Source organism: Aegilops tauschii, chromosome 2, assembly GCF_002575655.3.
Source record: "Aegilops tauschii subsp. strangulata cultivar AL8/78 chromosome 2, Aet v6.0, whole genome shotgun sequence".
In the NCBI taxonomy this organism is placed as follows: domain Eukaryota; kingdom Viridiplantae; phylum Streptophyta; class Magnoliopsida; order Poales; family Poaceae; genus Aegilops; species Aegilops tauschii.
Window position 1 is genome coordinate 524,803,510 of NC_053036.3, and position 15,218 is coordinate 524,818,727.

The 15,218-nt window shown below is 45.4% G+C and overlaps 3 protein-coding genes and 1 long non-coding RNA gene across 4 annotated transcripts; 1 reads left to right on the top strand and 3 right to left on the bottom strand.

Annotated features, from left to right (window-relative positions):
• Positions 1–382: 382 nt before the first annotated feature.
• LOC141041193 (uncharacterized) lies at positions 383–1,147 on the bottom strand. Its single transcript, XM_073507312.1, has 3 exons — positions 1,035–1,147; positions 581–890; positions 383–484 (listed from the first exon to the last, which is right to left on the bottom strand). The coding sequence occupies exons 1-3, from the start codon at positions 1,145–1,147 to the stop codon at positions 383–385; spliced, it is 525 nt and encodes a 174-aa protein (XP_073363413.1).
• Positions 1,148–3,859: 2,712 nt separating this feature from the next.
• LOC141041194 (uncharacterized) lies at positions 3,860–4,273 on the bottom strand. The gene has a single exon (XM_073507313.1). It carries the CDS (start codon positions 4,271–4,273, stop codon positions 3,860–3,862), a length of 414 nt encoding a protein of 137 aa, XP_073363414.1.
• A 4,409-nt stretch (positions 4,274–8,682) lies between these two features.
• Positions 8,683–9,411, top strand: LOC141041195 (uncharacterized). The gene has a single exon (XM_073507314.1). The coding sequence runs from the start codon at positions 8,683–8,685 to the stop codon at positions 9,409–9,411; it is 729 nt and encodes a 242-aa protein (XP_073363415.1).
• A 1,308-nt stretch (positions 9,412–10,719) lies between these two features.
• LOC141042075 (uncharacterized) lies at positions 10,720–11,710 on the bottom strand. The gene is made up of 2 exons (XR_012203894.1): positions 11,263–11,710; positions 10,720–11,143 (listed from the first exon to the last, which is right to left on the bottom strand). It is a non-coding gene; the product is annotated as an uncharacterized lncRNA (long non-coding RNA).
• Positions 11,711–15,218: the final 3,508 nt, after the last annotated feature.

Consider the following 15,218-nt stretch of genomic DNA (forward strand, 5'->3'; position numbering starts at 1 on the left):
GTCAGTGAAGAAGCTAGCAAACTAATAAGACCAGAGCGTGCCTTGCCTAAAACAAAAACAATGCCTCCCTGAACAGACGACTGTGCGCTGCCTAGAATCATGAAAGTGCACATCTGAGTGCTCCCCTTAATACATCTCATCTTATACCAACTCGTAGCAACAAATCATAGAGGAAAATATTCTTGAAAGCACCCAATCAAGAAAAACATAATGGAACGAAAATAAACTTAAATTTCCAAACTAGTCAACTCCATCCGGTTCAAAATAAAACAACCACAATTACAAATTCATCAGTCTATGTAATATTACCCCATACAATAACTATCAAATAACCAATTCATCACACAATCCATCTTGCCAGCACTTCCACCTGGACTACTCCTCAGAAACGTCCTCGCCATCTGAGATCAGGAAGATAGCGACGATGCAGGATATCCCTCATCGACAGAAACCGGCGGTATAGCTCATAGCTCACATACCCTTCCTAAAGGAAAATCAAATGAAAACATGAATATACAAAAAAACAAGTACTGTTCTAGCAACAAAGGCAGAAACTAACGAAAATGAAATCTTCACTTACAGTAGCTCCATATTTCAGGTGATCAAAAGTAAGTGGCTTCCAATCCCAGTAGTGACGAAGAAGTTCTGGAAAAGATGACTCCAGCTTCGAATAAGATTCGTCAATGATGGCTCCTGCTAAGTCATCCATGGAGTCCCTTTCTTCGCCGCCTTTGATCATAAACTTCTCTTGGATGTCGATGTGGTACCCTTCTGGAATTCTAATGAAATCTTGAAAAAGAGCATCTCTAATATTCCTGACGCCCGCACTAGAGAAAGTTATACCTCTATTCTCAAGGAAATCCTTCAGGGCAGGGCACTCCGTCCTGGCCCTGCAGAAGTGATAGAGCAAAACATGATTCCGCATAGCCAGTTGCATGACAGCGACTTTTCTACGCCCGTAACAATCCTTTCGCGTGAACTCCATGCCGAGAACAACAATCTTGTGCTTCTCCTCGCACAACTAGTCCTCGTACAAGCCAATGATCTCCTCCACCTTGCCAGGCTCGTTGGTGTACCACACGTCGAGCTTCGTGTTACCATCGGCAACTATAGGATGGTACTCGGTGGTGTTCAAAAAGTCGTCCATGGCAACGAGCAGCAAGCTGCCAATGGAGATTCCTAAGACCCTGCGACAAGGTTGGGGAGTGGCGAGGAGGGTGGGAACTGACTGATGTTATGTGGCTACAATACGACGTGAAGACCTCACAAACACGGCCAGTATTTAACCTTGGCGAGGGACCTTTGAGTTACAATGCGCATTAACGTGTGAACTACGAACAGCGAATAGATGGTTGTGCTTCCGGAGCTCATAAAACCATGCACTTCGTAAAGTCACGGCTGTGCACAAATATTTGATGTCGTGGAGAAATCGAGGAGCCTCTAACTTTATTTTACGGTAACTGACACACTAAATAGTCACATCGAACAGCCGGCACATCGGTCATCAATTCCTCCTTTGAACAAAGACCACCAACGGAAGAATCCAATGAAGCAAACAAACATCCAGCTGTACACCTTAGATCCGAAGGCCAAAACTCATCCGTGCCTCATCTAGCTAGATTCACAACATCTGTCCCTCGATAGTCAAGGCTGGTTTCAGGTGAGGCCCGGGTATGCAGGCACAAGACGCACATACGTGTGTATCAGGCACGGGTATGCAGGCACACGACGCACATACATGTCTATTCCACAGGCACGGGTATCACCACAGGCACGTAGAGATACAGGCAGCAACTTGCCGGAAACACGTGAATGCAGGCAACAAAGGCACGGAAACGTAGCCTCTACAGGCACGTGCTTCGGCTTGGCAAGGCACGAATACGGCCTTGCAATTAACGTTCTCGAGCCACGGCTAGACACCCTCTGCGTACAGACATGGAATTGCAGCTTCTCCGACGCACAAGCCCGGTTTCGAATTGGCATTCTCGAGGCACAGATACAAATCCTCTGCATAAAAATCCTTTGGGTGCAAAAAAGAGAGGTGGCAGAGGCATCGGTAAGAACACTCTGTTCGAGAGGCACGGTTGCAAACTCTCAAGAGGGACAGCCATGTGACACCGCAGACACATAGACACGTGACGTGTATCACATGAGGATACATCAAATACAAGCAGCGAATCAACGGTAGAAGTGAAAGAGCCACAGTTTTAAAGTGTCTAGAGGCACGGGCGTGTAGAAGCACAGGCACGACAAGTCACAGCCACCGCATCCCCTCACGGACAGGCATCTGGCACCACAGGCACGTAGAGTCACAGCCAGCGTGTCTCCTGAGACAAGCGAATGCAGGTACAGGACGCATGGAACTGCAGCGTCTACAGGCACGGAATTGTGACTTTTGTCGCACAGGTACGGCTTTCGAATTGGCGTTCTCGAGGCACGGGTACAAACCACCTGGCGCACAAAAGAGTGGTGGCAGAGGCACGGTTGTGTAGTCTGAAGAGAAACTGCTGTGTGACACCACCACATAGAGACATCGCGTGTGTCACGTGAGGTACATGAATAGCGGAAAAGAAGCCACAGAAGTGAAGCCTCCACAGATACGGGTGCGGGCTTCTAGAGGCACGGTCCCGAAGAACACAAAGACAGGAAACTGAAAATGTTGCCTCGTACGTTACCAGACGTGCCTCTCTTGTGCGAATGTGTAAAACACAACAATACAAACACAAACAAACACGGTGAATATAAGCCAAACAAAAAACACGCTTCTCCCAAACAATACATATGCGTCCCCTCACGGACGGGCGTCTCGCACCAAAGGCACGTAGAGTCACAGCCAGCATGACGCCTGAGACACGCAAATGCACTTACAGGAGACACCGAATTAAAGCGTATACAGGCACAGAATTGCGGCTTCTCATAGTTATCGAAGCACGGGTACAAACAACCTGGACGCACAAAAGAGTGGTGGCAAAGGCACGGTTGTGTAGTGTCAAGAGGAACTGCCGTGTGAAAACAGCACGTTACAGACATGGCGTGTGTCACGGATGTACATGCATAGACGGAAAGAAGCCACGGAAGTGAAGCCTGAACATACACGGATGCCCGGATTCTCGAGGCACGGTCCTAAAGCACACAAAGACACGAAAGTAAAATGTTGCCTCGTACGTTAGCAGACGTGCCTCTCTTGTGCGAACGTGTAAAAGACAACAATACAAACACAAACAAACGGCACTGAATAAAAGCCAAACACAAAACGCGCTTCTCCAAAACAATACATATGCGCCACTTCAACAGGTTCTCTAAATATACATGAACTCGCGCAGACGTCAACAATGAACTTGTAACATGAAAAAACATAAGAAATTATATTCACATAACATGAGACAGTACTCCATAGGATTGAACTAAAAGTACTAATTAATTATACAAAAAAAGAAATGAAAGTCTTCCAGGAGTCCATTCTGCTCAGACCACCGGGACCATTCTACTCAATTGGAGTTCTGCTCAAAAGCATCAACGGCGTCCGGGGTCGGGAAGACAACGAGGATGCATCATGTCCTTCATAGACAGAACTCGGCGGTAGAGCTCGTAGCTGACATACCCATCCTAAAATAAAAAGCGGATGAGAATGAAGATATACGTGAAGGGGAAAAAGTACTATTGTTGCGATAAAACAAAAATATAAAGACGAAATTTTCACTTACAATTGCCGCATATTTCCGGTGTTCAAGGGAAAGCGGCTTCCATTCCCAGTAGTCATGCAGACCTTGTGGAAAAGACGACTTCATACTCAAGTAAGATTTGTTTATGACAGCTCCTGCCAAATCTGCCATTGAATCCCTTAGATTGCCTCCTTTGATCATGAGCTCCTCTTAAGGTCGATGTGACACTCTCTTGGGATTTTGAGGTAACTGTTTGCAAGAACATCCCTATCGTTCCTGACGTCGACACTAGCAAAAATTATACCTTTGTTCCGAAGGAAATCCTTTAGAGCAGCGCACTCCGTCCTGGCCTTGCACAAGTGATAAACAAGAACATGCTTGCGCATCGCCAGTTGCATAACGGCAACTTTTCTACTACGATCAAAATAATCCTCTCGTGTGTACTCCAGATCAAGACCAACAAACTTGTACCTGTCCTCACGCAGCCATTCCTCATAGAGAGTAAGAACCTCCTCCACCTTGTGGGGCTCATTGGTGTACAACACATCGAGCTTGGTATTACCATCAGCATCTATAAAGAGACGCTCAGTAGTGTTCCTGAAGTCGTCCATGGAACCGAGGCTGAGACGACAATGGAGTTTGACTGTGCTTCTCGTACGAGGCGAGGATGACGGGAGCTACCTGCACTTCTCTAGAGGGAATAAGACATGATAACCTCCAGGAATAGACCACTACTTAACCTTTGGGGAGAGACGACTCAGTTAACCATGCGCCCATTTAATTGCTAAGGAAACGGTGAATGGAAGATTGTGCTTCTGCAGCTCGTGAAACCATGCACTTCAAAACTCACGACTGCCATGCTGTAATCGAGGAGCCTCTAGGTTAACTCTGGCATGGTATCTGGCACAATAAATACTAACAATAAATAGCCATCCCATCGGTCACCAGCACATCTTTTGACCGAGAGAACAATGCGAAGAGACAAACGAGATGACCCTGTCGTACAAATACTACAGTGGGAGTGAACAAAAATAGAAGCACGGTTCGCCAGAACAAAAGCCACACGTGTGCATCCACTTTGGTTAAAGACAAACCTCACTAACATCAACGCACCATGTCTGCGTACCACCAGAAACATTGACAAAACAAAAGCACGTCCATGCTTCTGACATACATATAACCGTGGGCTATCATACATATTCCCGCCTGAAGCGAGCGTACATAAAAACAGTGACTCCCCTGGGTCAACGACTGCCTGAAAAAAAATTGCAATACCAAAGTCACGAACCGTGACTCGATTTCAGATGCAAACGTGCCTCTCATTAGCAACCAACATGCCTCCCGTCAATTTGCATCCCCCGACATATCGACCATGCCTCTCCTGTTACAACGACCGTGCATCTAATAACATCATCACCGGTCCTCTCCTAAAGAAACACCCAACCATATCTGATTAAATATGTGATTAAAAAAACACAGAAGCACGAGCATGCTTTTCAGCATGTATAACCGTGCCTCACAGAAAGTATGTGAGGCAGGATAGGCACGTAAAAGACTCCGCTCGGAGGCAGCACAGCTAGACAACTATAATGGGAGGCAGCTAGACGAGTCAAACATCTCGTGTCCCCATAACACCTCGGAATGCACGCACACCATCTACAACCAGCATTCATTCCATTTCGCAGAATAAAAAATAAAACAAGAAGCACTCATTACTACTCTTGCTCTCTCCCGTCTCCTTTATATTTGAATAAGCTCCGACTCCCTCAGCCACAACACAACTCATTTGCCTTCTCTGTCGCCTGCTTCTAGGGTTCGTGCTTCTTCTCCGTCTCCTGCTTCTAGGGTTCGTGCTTCTAACCCGCACACAATCGATTAATTTCTAAGCCATACTTCTCTCGTAGATTGTTGGCCGTGGGTGCTTGCCCTAAGCTTCCCATCACAACCCATCTGCCTTATCCGTCCGCCTACTTCTAGGGTTCGTGCTTCTTCACTGCACACAGTCTCATTTCAAACAAGTTATTGTAGAGTTTTTATTGGGTCTCTTGATTAACTTCCAAGCCGTGCTTCTCTCGTAGATTTTGCTAGCCGTGTGCGCTTGCCCTAAGCTTCCCCTACCCAAATCTCTGTTCGTCAACCCTCGTTCTTCTTCTGTCCCAGGTAAAAAGCATATGCGTAAGCAGCATGCTCCGATCTGTATTTAGGTTTTTCATTTGATAGTTATTGAAGCATCAGATCCGGTACAACGACTTCATTCTCTAAAGGAATATAAAAACCATTTGAAAATCTAAACAAGTGTTATAAACTCTGTCATACTGCTTTTCTCGAAGGAGTAGATGAGAAGATTTATGGTAAATTTGTAGTTGTTGCATGCCTTCAATATGCCTAACATATTTGAAGCTAGTCGTTGTCTACCTTCCACGTTGAAGCTTGTTTTTAAATTGTTATGATATTCTTGTTTTCTTAACATAGTTTTTTTTTGAATTATTTAGGTATGATTTGCCCTACCTGCCGCTAACCAGGCGGCCCTTGCGAACCACACCCTGAAGTTCTCTAGGAGTTTGAGGTTATTCTTGATGAAAATTGCTGGAGCCGCATGGTTAGTAAGCATCACTAACAAATTAGTTGCTTACAACACAGTAAAAATCGTCACTGTCACTCATACCCCCTTGCACCTACACTAGGTTCCCCTGCTGCCACTTCTTCGCACCTGCCTTGTGTTTTCATTTTCCATTAGTTTGCTTGCCTATGCCCTGATTAATATAGTCCATTAGTTTTGCCTGCCTATGCCTTGATTACTATAATGCATCTTCGGTTCTAATTAAAATTAGTCAACATATGCCAAAAATATGTGTCCATTAATTTATAATACAATTATGTTGTTATCTGTAATTCTTATCAAAAATTCATATCCAATTTAAGGAAACTTTTAACATTAATAGTACGCGAGTTCAAATTTATACTTACAAGTTGTTATTTGCACTATTTTTTCCAGTATGTACCTTGTAATGTCAGAGCTTTTCTCGCTGAATACATTGAAGAGAAGAAGAAAGAAGCAAGAAAATTGCGTAAACAGCAGGTAGAGCCAGCCCTTCTTACACATGAAGGAAGGTCTTACAATGCTTTGTTTAAGCATAGGGCGAACTACACAAAGCTCTGCGGTGGTGAGTGGAACATCTTTGCGGCTGATTATGAACTTCGTGCCGGAGACCGCATCGAATTTGAACTACCAGACGAGGGTCTCAATCTCGAAATACAAACATATCGAGATAACAAAAGGTTGCTTCCATTACCCCACGTTGGTAGTATTTAATATTACAAACTTATCTTCTTTCGTTATATTTTTATATTACAAACTTATCTTCTTTCGCTGTAATTTTATATGCATGAATTGAACTGAATAATATTAACCCCGTGTTGGATATAACTTTATCTAAATTTAAAAGGTTTTTCTTTTTCTAGCTCTCGACGATCTTTCTTCTGACGATTTCGACCATGTTCACTGTTGTGTCTACTCTAAGGATATTGAGCTTACCTACGACCAGACACGATTATTTCTACAACGCCTTTTCGGAGATACTTTCATCCGTTGCCGTCCATTTATCCATGTCTTGACTCACACTAACACCAAAGACTACGTCATGGTTGGTTACAACTGTCCTTGTTAAAATACCAAACGTATTTTGCTCATATGTAATATAAACAATACTGACGTAATATTGCTTATATGTAAAATTATAAAGAACCTATTTATTCAAACCTAAAACAACAAAACTTTCGTTGTTCTCTTAATATGTTGTTTTACCTGTTTACACACAAACCTGAACATGCCAGGAACTATATTACTTCCAATATGGAATTTCTTAATGTTTGTGCACTCACCATATTCAGACATTCTTTTATTTATTGTCCAAGTGACAAATCAACGGTTTTAATTTCTATTTAATTTCGATTTTCTTCTAGTAAATTCCGAGGAGCGTCGTCTCAACACTGAAGAGATGGGTGGACATGCCAACCAATGGCAGGGTAACCCTTGAAGCTCCTGATGAACCTACACATGTCATCACTCCTTCATCGTACTACATCTCCAAAAACGACGGCAGGATGGTAATAGAAAAGTCTTCTTTCAGAGACTTCATATCAGCTGCATCCTTCGTTGAAAAGAACGTTGTTCTAATCACTTTCAAAGAGCGCCATGACCGTTCTGTGTCCATCATCATTCAGCGCATTATGTAGATTCCGTCGGAACCAGCACCTAAAATGGAAGCAAACAGTGTATCTCCTAGAATGTTCAACGCTCGTTTCATAATGATGCCTCCAGGAGCAAAACACTGATTACTATAAGTTTGCTAGTTAGGATGGTAGAGTAATTTAATTATTATGGACCATGTGCTTGCTTGAACTATCGGAATGATCTTTTGCAACTTATGTAGCTCTTACGGACACTCAACTTGCTGTTTCAACCATCGGAATGATCCTTTGAAACAAATGCTGTTTGAACTATCGAAATGATTCATTCGAAAAAATGTAGTTCTTATCCTTTGAAAAGTTCACAATTCAAAATACAGAAAAACAAAAAGATTCATTTTCAAAAATCAAACGAAACAAGAATCAATTTTTGATTCAAAACCTCTACCAAATAACATAAAAACCATGCCTCCCTAACCAAGGAAGATTATTAATTGAAAAAAACGTTTTCACAACAAAGGCACGACCATGCATCTGCTGAGTGTTCTACCGTTTACACGACTACTTTCACAGCCAAAGATGGATCACGTAGGCAGCACGCAACAAATAAAAAAATTCAATGAACAAGACAAGTGAAAATCTTAAAAAAACAGATAAAACAAACCCCTGTTTCCGAAATTCTACGCCTGGAACCGCCGCGTGACTAGCAACTGCTCTTTGGCGGTTTCCTTTTTTGCACGACAAAATAACCCTTTCACTTTTTTGACTCCATTTCATCCTCTTCCTTGAAAGTTTCTCGCCGGCCGCACTTCACCACCGCACACCTCCAGCCATGGACGACGGGAAACTAACAACACTCACCGAACACATCACTACCCACGGTACAACCGTGCTCGAGGTGGTGTACACCAACGACCCAAGGACTGTGGAGCGGATCATCAAAAAGTACGAAGAATGGCTAAAGGAGGAGAAGAACAAGTTCGTCGGCCTCGACCTCGAGTACACACGTAAGAGAAGTTACATACGACAAGGGATCGCCGTCGTCCAACTTGCCATGCGCGAGCATGTCCTTGTATACCACTACTGCAGATCTGAGCGCTCCCAGGCGTCAGTTGACTTCCTGCAACGGAAAGCGGTAACTTTCACTAGCGTCGACACCAGGAACGACAAGACCATGCTTGCCCGTGCATGGATCAAAATTCCAGACGAGCACCACGTCGACATCCAGAGGCTATTCTGCATCAAGGGTGGTGGAGAAAGGGACTCCATGGCTGACCTTGCAGTGGCCATCATCGACCCCTCATACAAGAACATGAAGAAATCATTCCCAAAGGAGAAGCACCAGTTCTGGGAGTGGAAGCCACTTTCCCCGATACACCTTGAGTACGCGGCAAAGGACGGGTATGTTAGCTACGAGTTGTACCGTAGAATCCTAATCATCAAGAACGGGCTACGTCACCTCCACCAACAACCAATGAAAGAAAGACTCCGCCCACGTAAGAGCAATGACGAGGGATCTTCCAGCGGCTGGAAGCGCCGGAAGGGAAACAGTGGTTGGTAAATTGTGAGAAAATGGATCTCTACATTAAACTAGTAGGAACTACTATTATCATAATTTAGATTGTATGAACCTATGTTGTAAATGTGTTTGTTGTTGCTCAAAGATGCTGTGTGTATTGTATTACTATTTTACGGTTGAACTTTGAACACGGTGGTGTGCACAAATGCATACTACGTTTTGCATGTCTAAATGCAATTAGTAAGTTATGTCCCAGTACTGAGCAAGCATATATTGTATCCATGATTATAGAACGAGAGATATCTCGCACGATATTGTATTATAATTTTCATACTCAACCTTTACAAGATGCATCGTGCATTTACAAGAATATGTGATGATATCGTGTAAACTTTCAGTACAATGCTTATTAAACATTGGCGTGAACAATTCATAAATATTGCAGAAGATCATTCGGTACACAGTCACAAGCGACGAGAACTTTGTTACTTTAACCACATTGAAAAAAAAATCATTGCCTCCATTTCACATCAAACACCGCTCCGTCCATTCAGAACATCCTTGCTATTGCACACAGGTTCCTCTCCGTACACCAGTTCTGCACGATGCCACAAGACTACACTACTGTGTGCAACTAACCTATGTACAAGCGTGACTCACTAAGTGTCTACTCAAACCATGCATGTGGTGCCACACACCCGTGACCCTAGAGACTACACACCTGTGCATCATTAACCAAGCCCCTCTAACCAGATATTCGGACCGATGCCTCTACTGCCGTACATCCGTGCCTCTAGAATCTTGACAGCAGCAAGAGGGTTCAAAACCGTGCCTCCACACAACCGTGCTTGTACTGACTGCACTTCCGTGCCTCTGTTTGCTGGATCAACGTGACTCACATGAAACCCACAGTAACTCTACGTGCTCCGCACGCGTGATCGCCAATGCAACTTTGGTGCTGCACAGACGCGTCTCTCAGTATACCCGTACCTCCACAACCGTGCTTGTACTGACTATAATTCCATGCCTCCGTTTTGCTCAATCCACGTGCCTCACATAAAACCAACGGTAACTCTACGTACTACACACACACGTGCCTCTCGCATGAAACCCATAGTATCTCGCCCGTATAACTTTGGCGCTACACACACGTACCTCTCAGTATACCCGTGCCTCCTCACCGTCGTGCCTGCACTGATTTCAATTCCGTGCCTTCATTTGCTTAATCCACGTGCCTCACATAAAAGAGATGCACAGCCGTGCCTCAGAGTAAACAACACACGTGCCTCTACTGTATTGATAACTATGACCCCAATTAAATAACATTCGTCCAAACAAACATCTTTAAAAGAGATGCACAGCCATACCTCTTCTACAAACATACAACAGCAATGAACACTTAGGTTCATATCGTTTCATGTATCTAGACAACATTAAACCGTAGCATAGATTTTTAAACAAAATCCATTTATGTTCAAAGGCTATAACTAACATCACTGCGGCAGAAGATTGAAGATAACAACAAGCCTCCCATCACGCTCTTTGAAAGTTATCAGCACCAAGCTGTTTACTTCAATAGACGATGCCTGGAGAAAATCACTGAAACCTTCCTGTTTGAACACCATTCTACTACCCAGGCCAATGAAGTAGGAGCAAGGAGTGCTCACATATATATCATCACACCAGATTCCAAAGTAACTTCAAGGGTTAAAACGCCAGTCCTAGGAAAAGTCACAAACTCCTTCAAACTCCTCACAACAATACCAGGAATAACCTGACAAAAAACATCAAGCTATCAGAAATAGAACAAAAATTCAAAACTATAAATAGAAGACATAATAAAAATAAATAAATAAATAGAAACAAAGAAAAAACAGTGGAAAAAAATCTGACCATATGATGACCATTAACATTCATGGAATCAATCCTGTGAACAAAAGGACAACAGGGTATGTAGACATCATCAAAGAGTTGACACCTCATGAAAAACATCTGTTGATAATTAAGAAAAACACCACGGGTGTAATAACAACTCCCAACAAGTTCCATCTCGGAGTCGCTCAAACCATCAAGAGCTACAAAATATAATTACACAGGCTCAAGGGAACAAAAAATCATCATGTGCAATAAAACAAGCTAAAAACTTCCTTAAAATAAACCTTACCAACAGACAGTAAAGGAGACAACGCATCTCCACGACCAACACGATAAAAATCAATACCAATCCATGTTCCATAATGTTCAAGCCTAATGGTCATTATATCACGAGGACGAACACCATAATCACTGACCAATCGTTCCCAGGAAGGACCATGGAATTTGCTCCTCAACCGACCATGACTAAATAGAACACCATACAAATAACCCTCATTGCACTGAAAAGCAAGATCAGTATCTTCGTCACCCCTCCTTATGGCTAAAGCCCTACACTCCTCGATGTAACGAGCAAGATGAACTCTAACACTGCACGGAACATACTGCACAACAAATCAAAACAAGGATCATAATCAAAACCTAAACAGCATGAGCAGCACCAAAAGAAATAAGCATGTGTGCCAAAAATTGAACAATTATAAAATGATATTCTTACAACACGCCTCCAACAACGCCGATCCAGGACCACACTGAACCCATCTATAGAAGAACACGTGCCACCAGGCATACGGCAAAAAGGACAAGCCATAACTGCAAGGAACACAATGATTATCAAGAACTAATCCCACAAAACCCAGTTGAAACTTGACATCTGATAGTGTTGGTAGTCCCCACCCGTAACTACCCCATAAATCTCCATATCCTGGAAATATAATGGGAACAAAAAGAGAAACGAAAAAGGGAAACAGGGAACCCACGAAGGCAACCGGTTGGGAATGGCGATCACGCGAACGGGGAAGCGCGGTCGACACTAAAGAAGGACCACCGTAAGAGCAGGCAACAAGCGCGGCGGCCGGGACAGGGACCGCCGTAACCACGCGACAAGAGCGGTGGCCTTGACGGGCAAAGACGATGGCAAAGAAAGAACAGTGCTCCACGACGGTTCGCCCACACCAGAGAGAAACAGATCTCAAAACAGATCAAAAGGTTTTACAAAACATTAAAAGTATAAGGACTAAAGTGAAAAAAGGAAAAACCAGAAAGGGAAACCAGAAACCGGAAAACACGGGAAACGCCGTGCGCGCGCCAAGTGTCGCGCGCGGAGCGCCTCGGAAAAGTCTCCCGACCGCTCCGCGCGTGACACTTGGCGCGCGGGGAGCGCTCCCCGACTAATCGTTGCGAGGAGCGCTCCTCAATTAGTGATTTCGATGAAACCGTGCATTGCATAGCCGCAGCATGCACCAGCGCGACCCAGGCGCTACTATGGGCCAGAATGGTCGAACCCGGCCAGCTAGTGCCATGGAGTACTTAACCCAGCGAGCCCGATCCAGAGGATCAACGACAAGGCGGCGGCTACCTACTTTCCGCTTTCTCTGTTCTTCTTCCTTCCAAGCAAGAACATATTCCCCTATTCGTGTGATTTCTCTGTAGAGAAAAATTCACCGGTGGTACTCATACTCGTTGGGTTGGCCAATTTAGTCCTCGTAGTTAGAAATACTCGAAATACGATCACTAAACTTGTCTGAGGGGTTTACATACGGTCCAATGTATGATTTCTTATACATACGCATTGATTTGGCAGTTGACTGGCTTGTCCACGCATGCGTTGACCGCCAACTCATCAGCACCTGGTCGGAAAGGATCAATACGGGGGAATGCGGGTTTTTTTTTGCAGAATCGCCACGGGATAAAACAGCAGCCCACCTGGTCGGACCAGCCGCTCTCCCTGCTCTCCTCCCTTGTTAGTCATCGCTGCCGAGGTGTGACCTCGAGCTCGCCGGTGTGGACGAGTGTGGCGACGGCCGCCATGAGCTCGTCGTCAGACGCCGAGCCGCCGCCGTCCGCTCCGTTTGGGAGGGGCCTTGCTGACGTCCCTCTCGCTCCCTCCCGGCGTGAGGACTGAGGACCACTCCACGCAGTACACCCGTCCCGAACCGCACTTGCCGACAAGGTTCTCGCCGGCGAGCCCGCTCAGCATGGCGGCTTCCCAAATTCCAGCGGCTAGAAAGGGGTAAGCTTCCAAGCTTCTTCGGGCGGCGCGAGCCCCTTCCGCCTCTTGATGTCGCAAACGATGAAGAAGGCGAGCAGAACGATGACGACGAGTGGTAGCGACAAGGCCGGTGCGGAGGCCTGGTGATACCTTGTCGGATGACCTGGTTGCGCGCGAACTCACGCTGACAAGGTTCCCTGACGATGTCGGGCCGTGCAGAGCGTGGGGTTGCCCAAGAAGCTTCGGTCGTAGGTGGAGACAGCGAGCGCCAAAGATTTAACTGGTTCAACCTTAGCGATCCTAGCGCTGATGGATGCTGCCAGAGAGTTAGTTGGATGAGAGGTCGAGTAGGATGAGCACCGGCATAGAGCCCAATCCTGCCGGTGAGCTGGTTGTTGCTGAAGTTCATCTGCGTGAGGCCACCGAGCGACGCGATGCTCGTCGGGACCGCTCCCGACAGCTTGTTAGTAGACATGACGAACTCCTGAAGCAGCGGCATTCCGGCAGCGAGCCTTGCCGGTATCTCGCCGGAAAACAAGTTGTTCCCAGCGGTGAACTACTACAGCTTAGCCTCCGATGACGGAAGGCCGCCGGTGAACTACTATCCGCAGGACCACGAGCGCCCGGAGCACTGTAGCTTAGTCCGTCGCCGCCACTGTCCGCAGGACCGCGAGCGCTCGAAGCACGGTGTGGAACGCCACGCACTTCGCGTACCGCGGTGGGAGCACGGTCACGTTGCCGTCCGTGGAGCCGAAGCCGTAGCAGCCGACGGCGCGGCCGCGGCGGTAGTACATGGACGGTCGCGCTAGTGCGATGCGGACATGATCACGTAGTCGTGCTCCTTGGTAGCGAACGTCCACTGCTCGCCGGGCTCGTCGAGGTGGAGGTCGTTGGGGCCTGCGAACACCTCTTCCTGCCTGTCGGTGCCTGATGTCTACTACACAACCTTCTCCTTGTAGACGTTGTTGGGCCTCCAAGTGCAGAGGTTTGTAGGACAGTAGCAAATTTCCCTCAAGTGGATGACCTAAGGTTTATCAATCCGTGGGAGGCGTAGGATGAAGATGGTCTCTCTCAAGCAACCCTGCAACCAAATGACAAAGAGTCTCTTGTGTCCCCAACACACCCAATACAATGGTAAATTGTATAGGTGCACTAGTTCGGCGAAGAGATGGTAATACAAGTGCAATATGGATGGTAGATATAGGTTTTTGTAATCTGAAAATATAAAAACAGCAAGGTAGCAAGCGATAAAAGTGAGCGTAAACGGTATTGCAATGCTAGGAAACAAGGCCTAGGGTTCATACTTTCACTAGTGCAAGTTCTCTCAACAATAATAACATAATTGGATCATATAACTATCCCTCAACATGCAACAAAGAGTCACTCCAAAGTCACTAATAGTGGAGAACAAACGAAGAGATTATGGTAGGGTACGAAACCACCTCAAAGTTATTCTTTCCAATCAATCCGTTGGGCTATTCCTATAAGTGTCACAAACAGCCCTAGAGTTCGTAGTAAAATAACACCTTAAGACACAAATCAACCAAAACCCTAATGTCACCTAGATACTCCAATGTCACCTCAAGTATCCGCGGGTATGATTATACGATATGCATCACACAATCTCAGATTCATCTATTCAAACCAACACAAAGTACTTCAAAGAGTGCCCCAAAGTTTCTACCGGAGAGTCAAGACGAAAACGTGTGCCAACCCCTATGCATAGGTTCATGGGCGGAACCCGCAAGTTGATCACCAAAACATA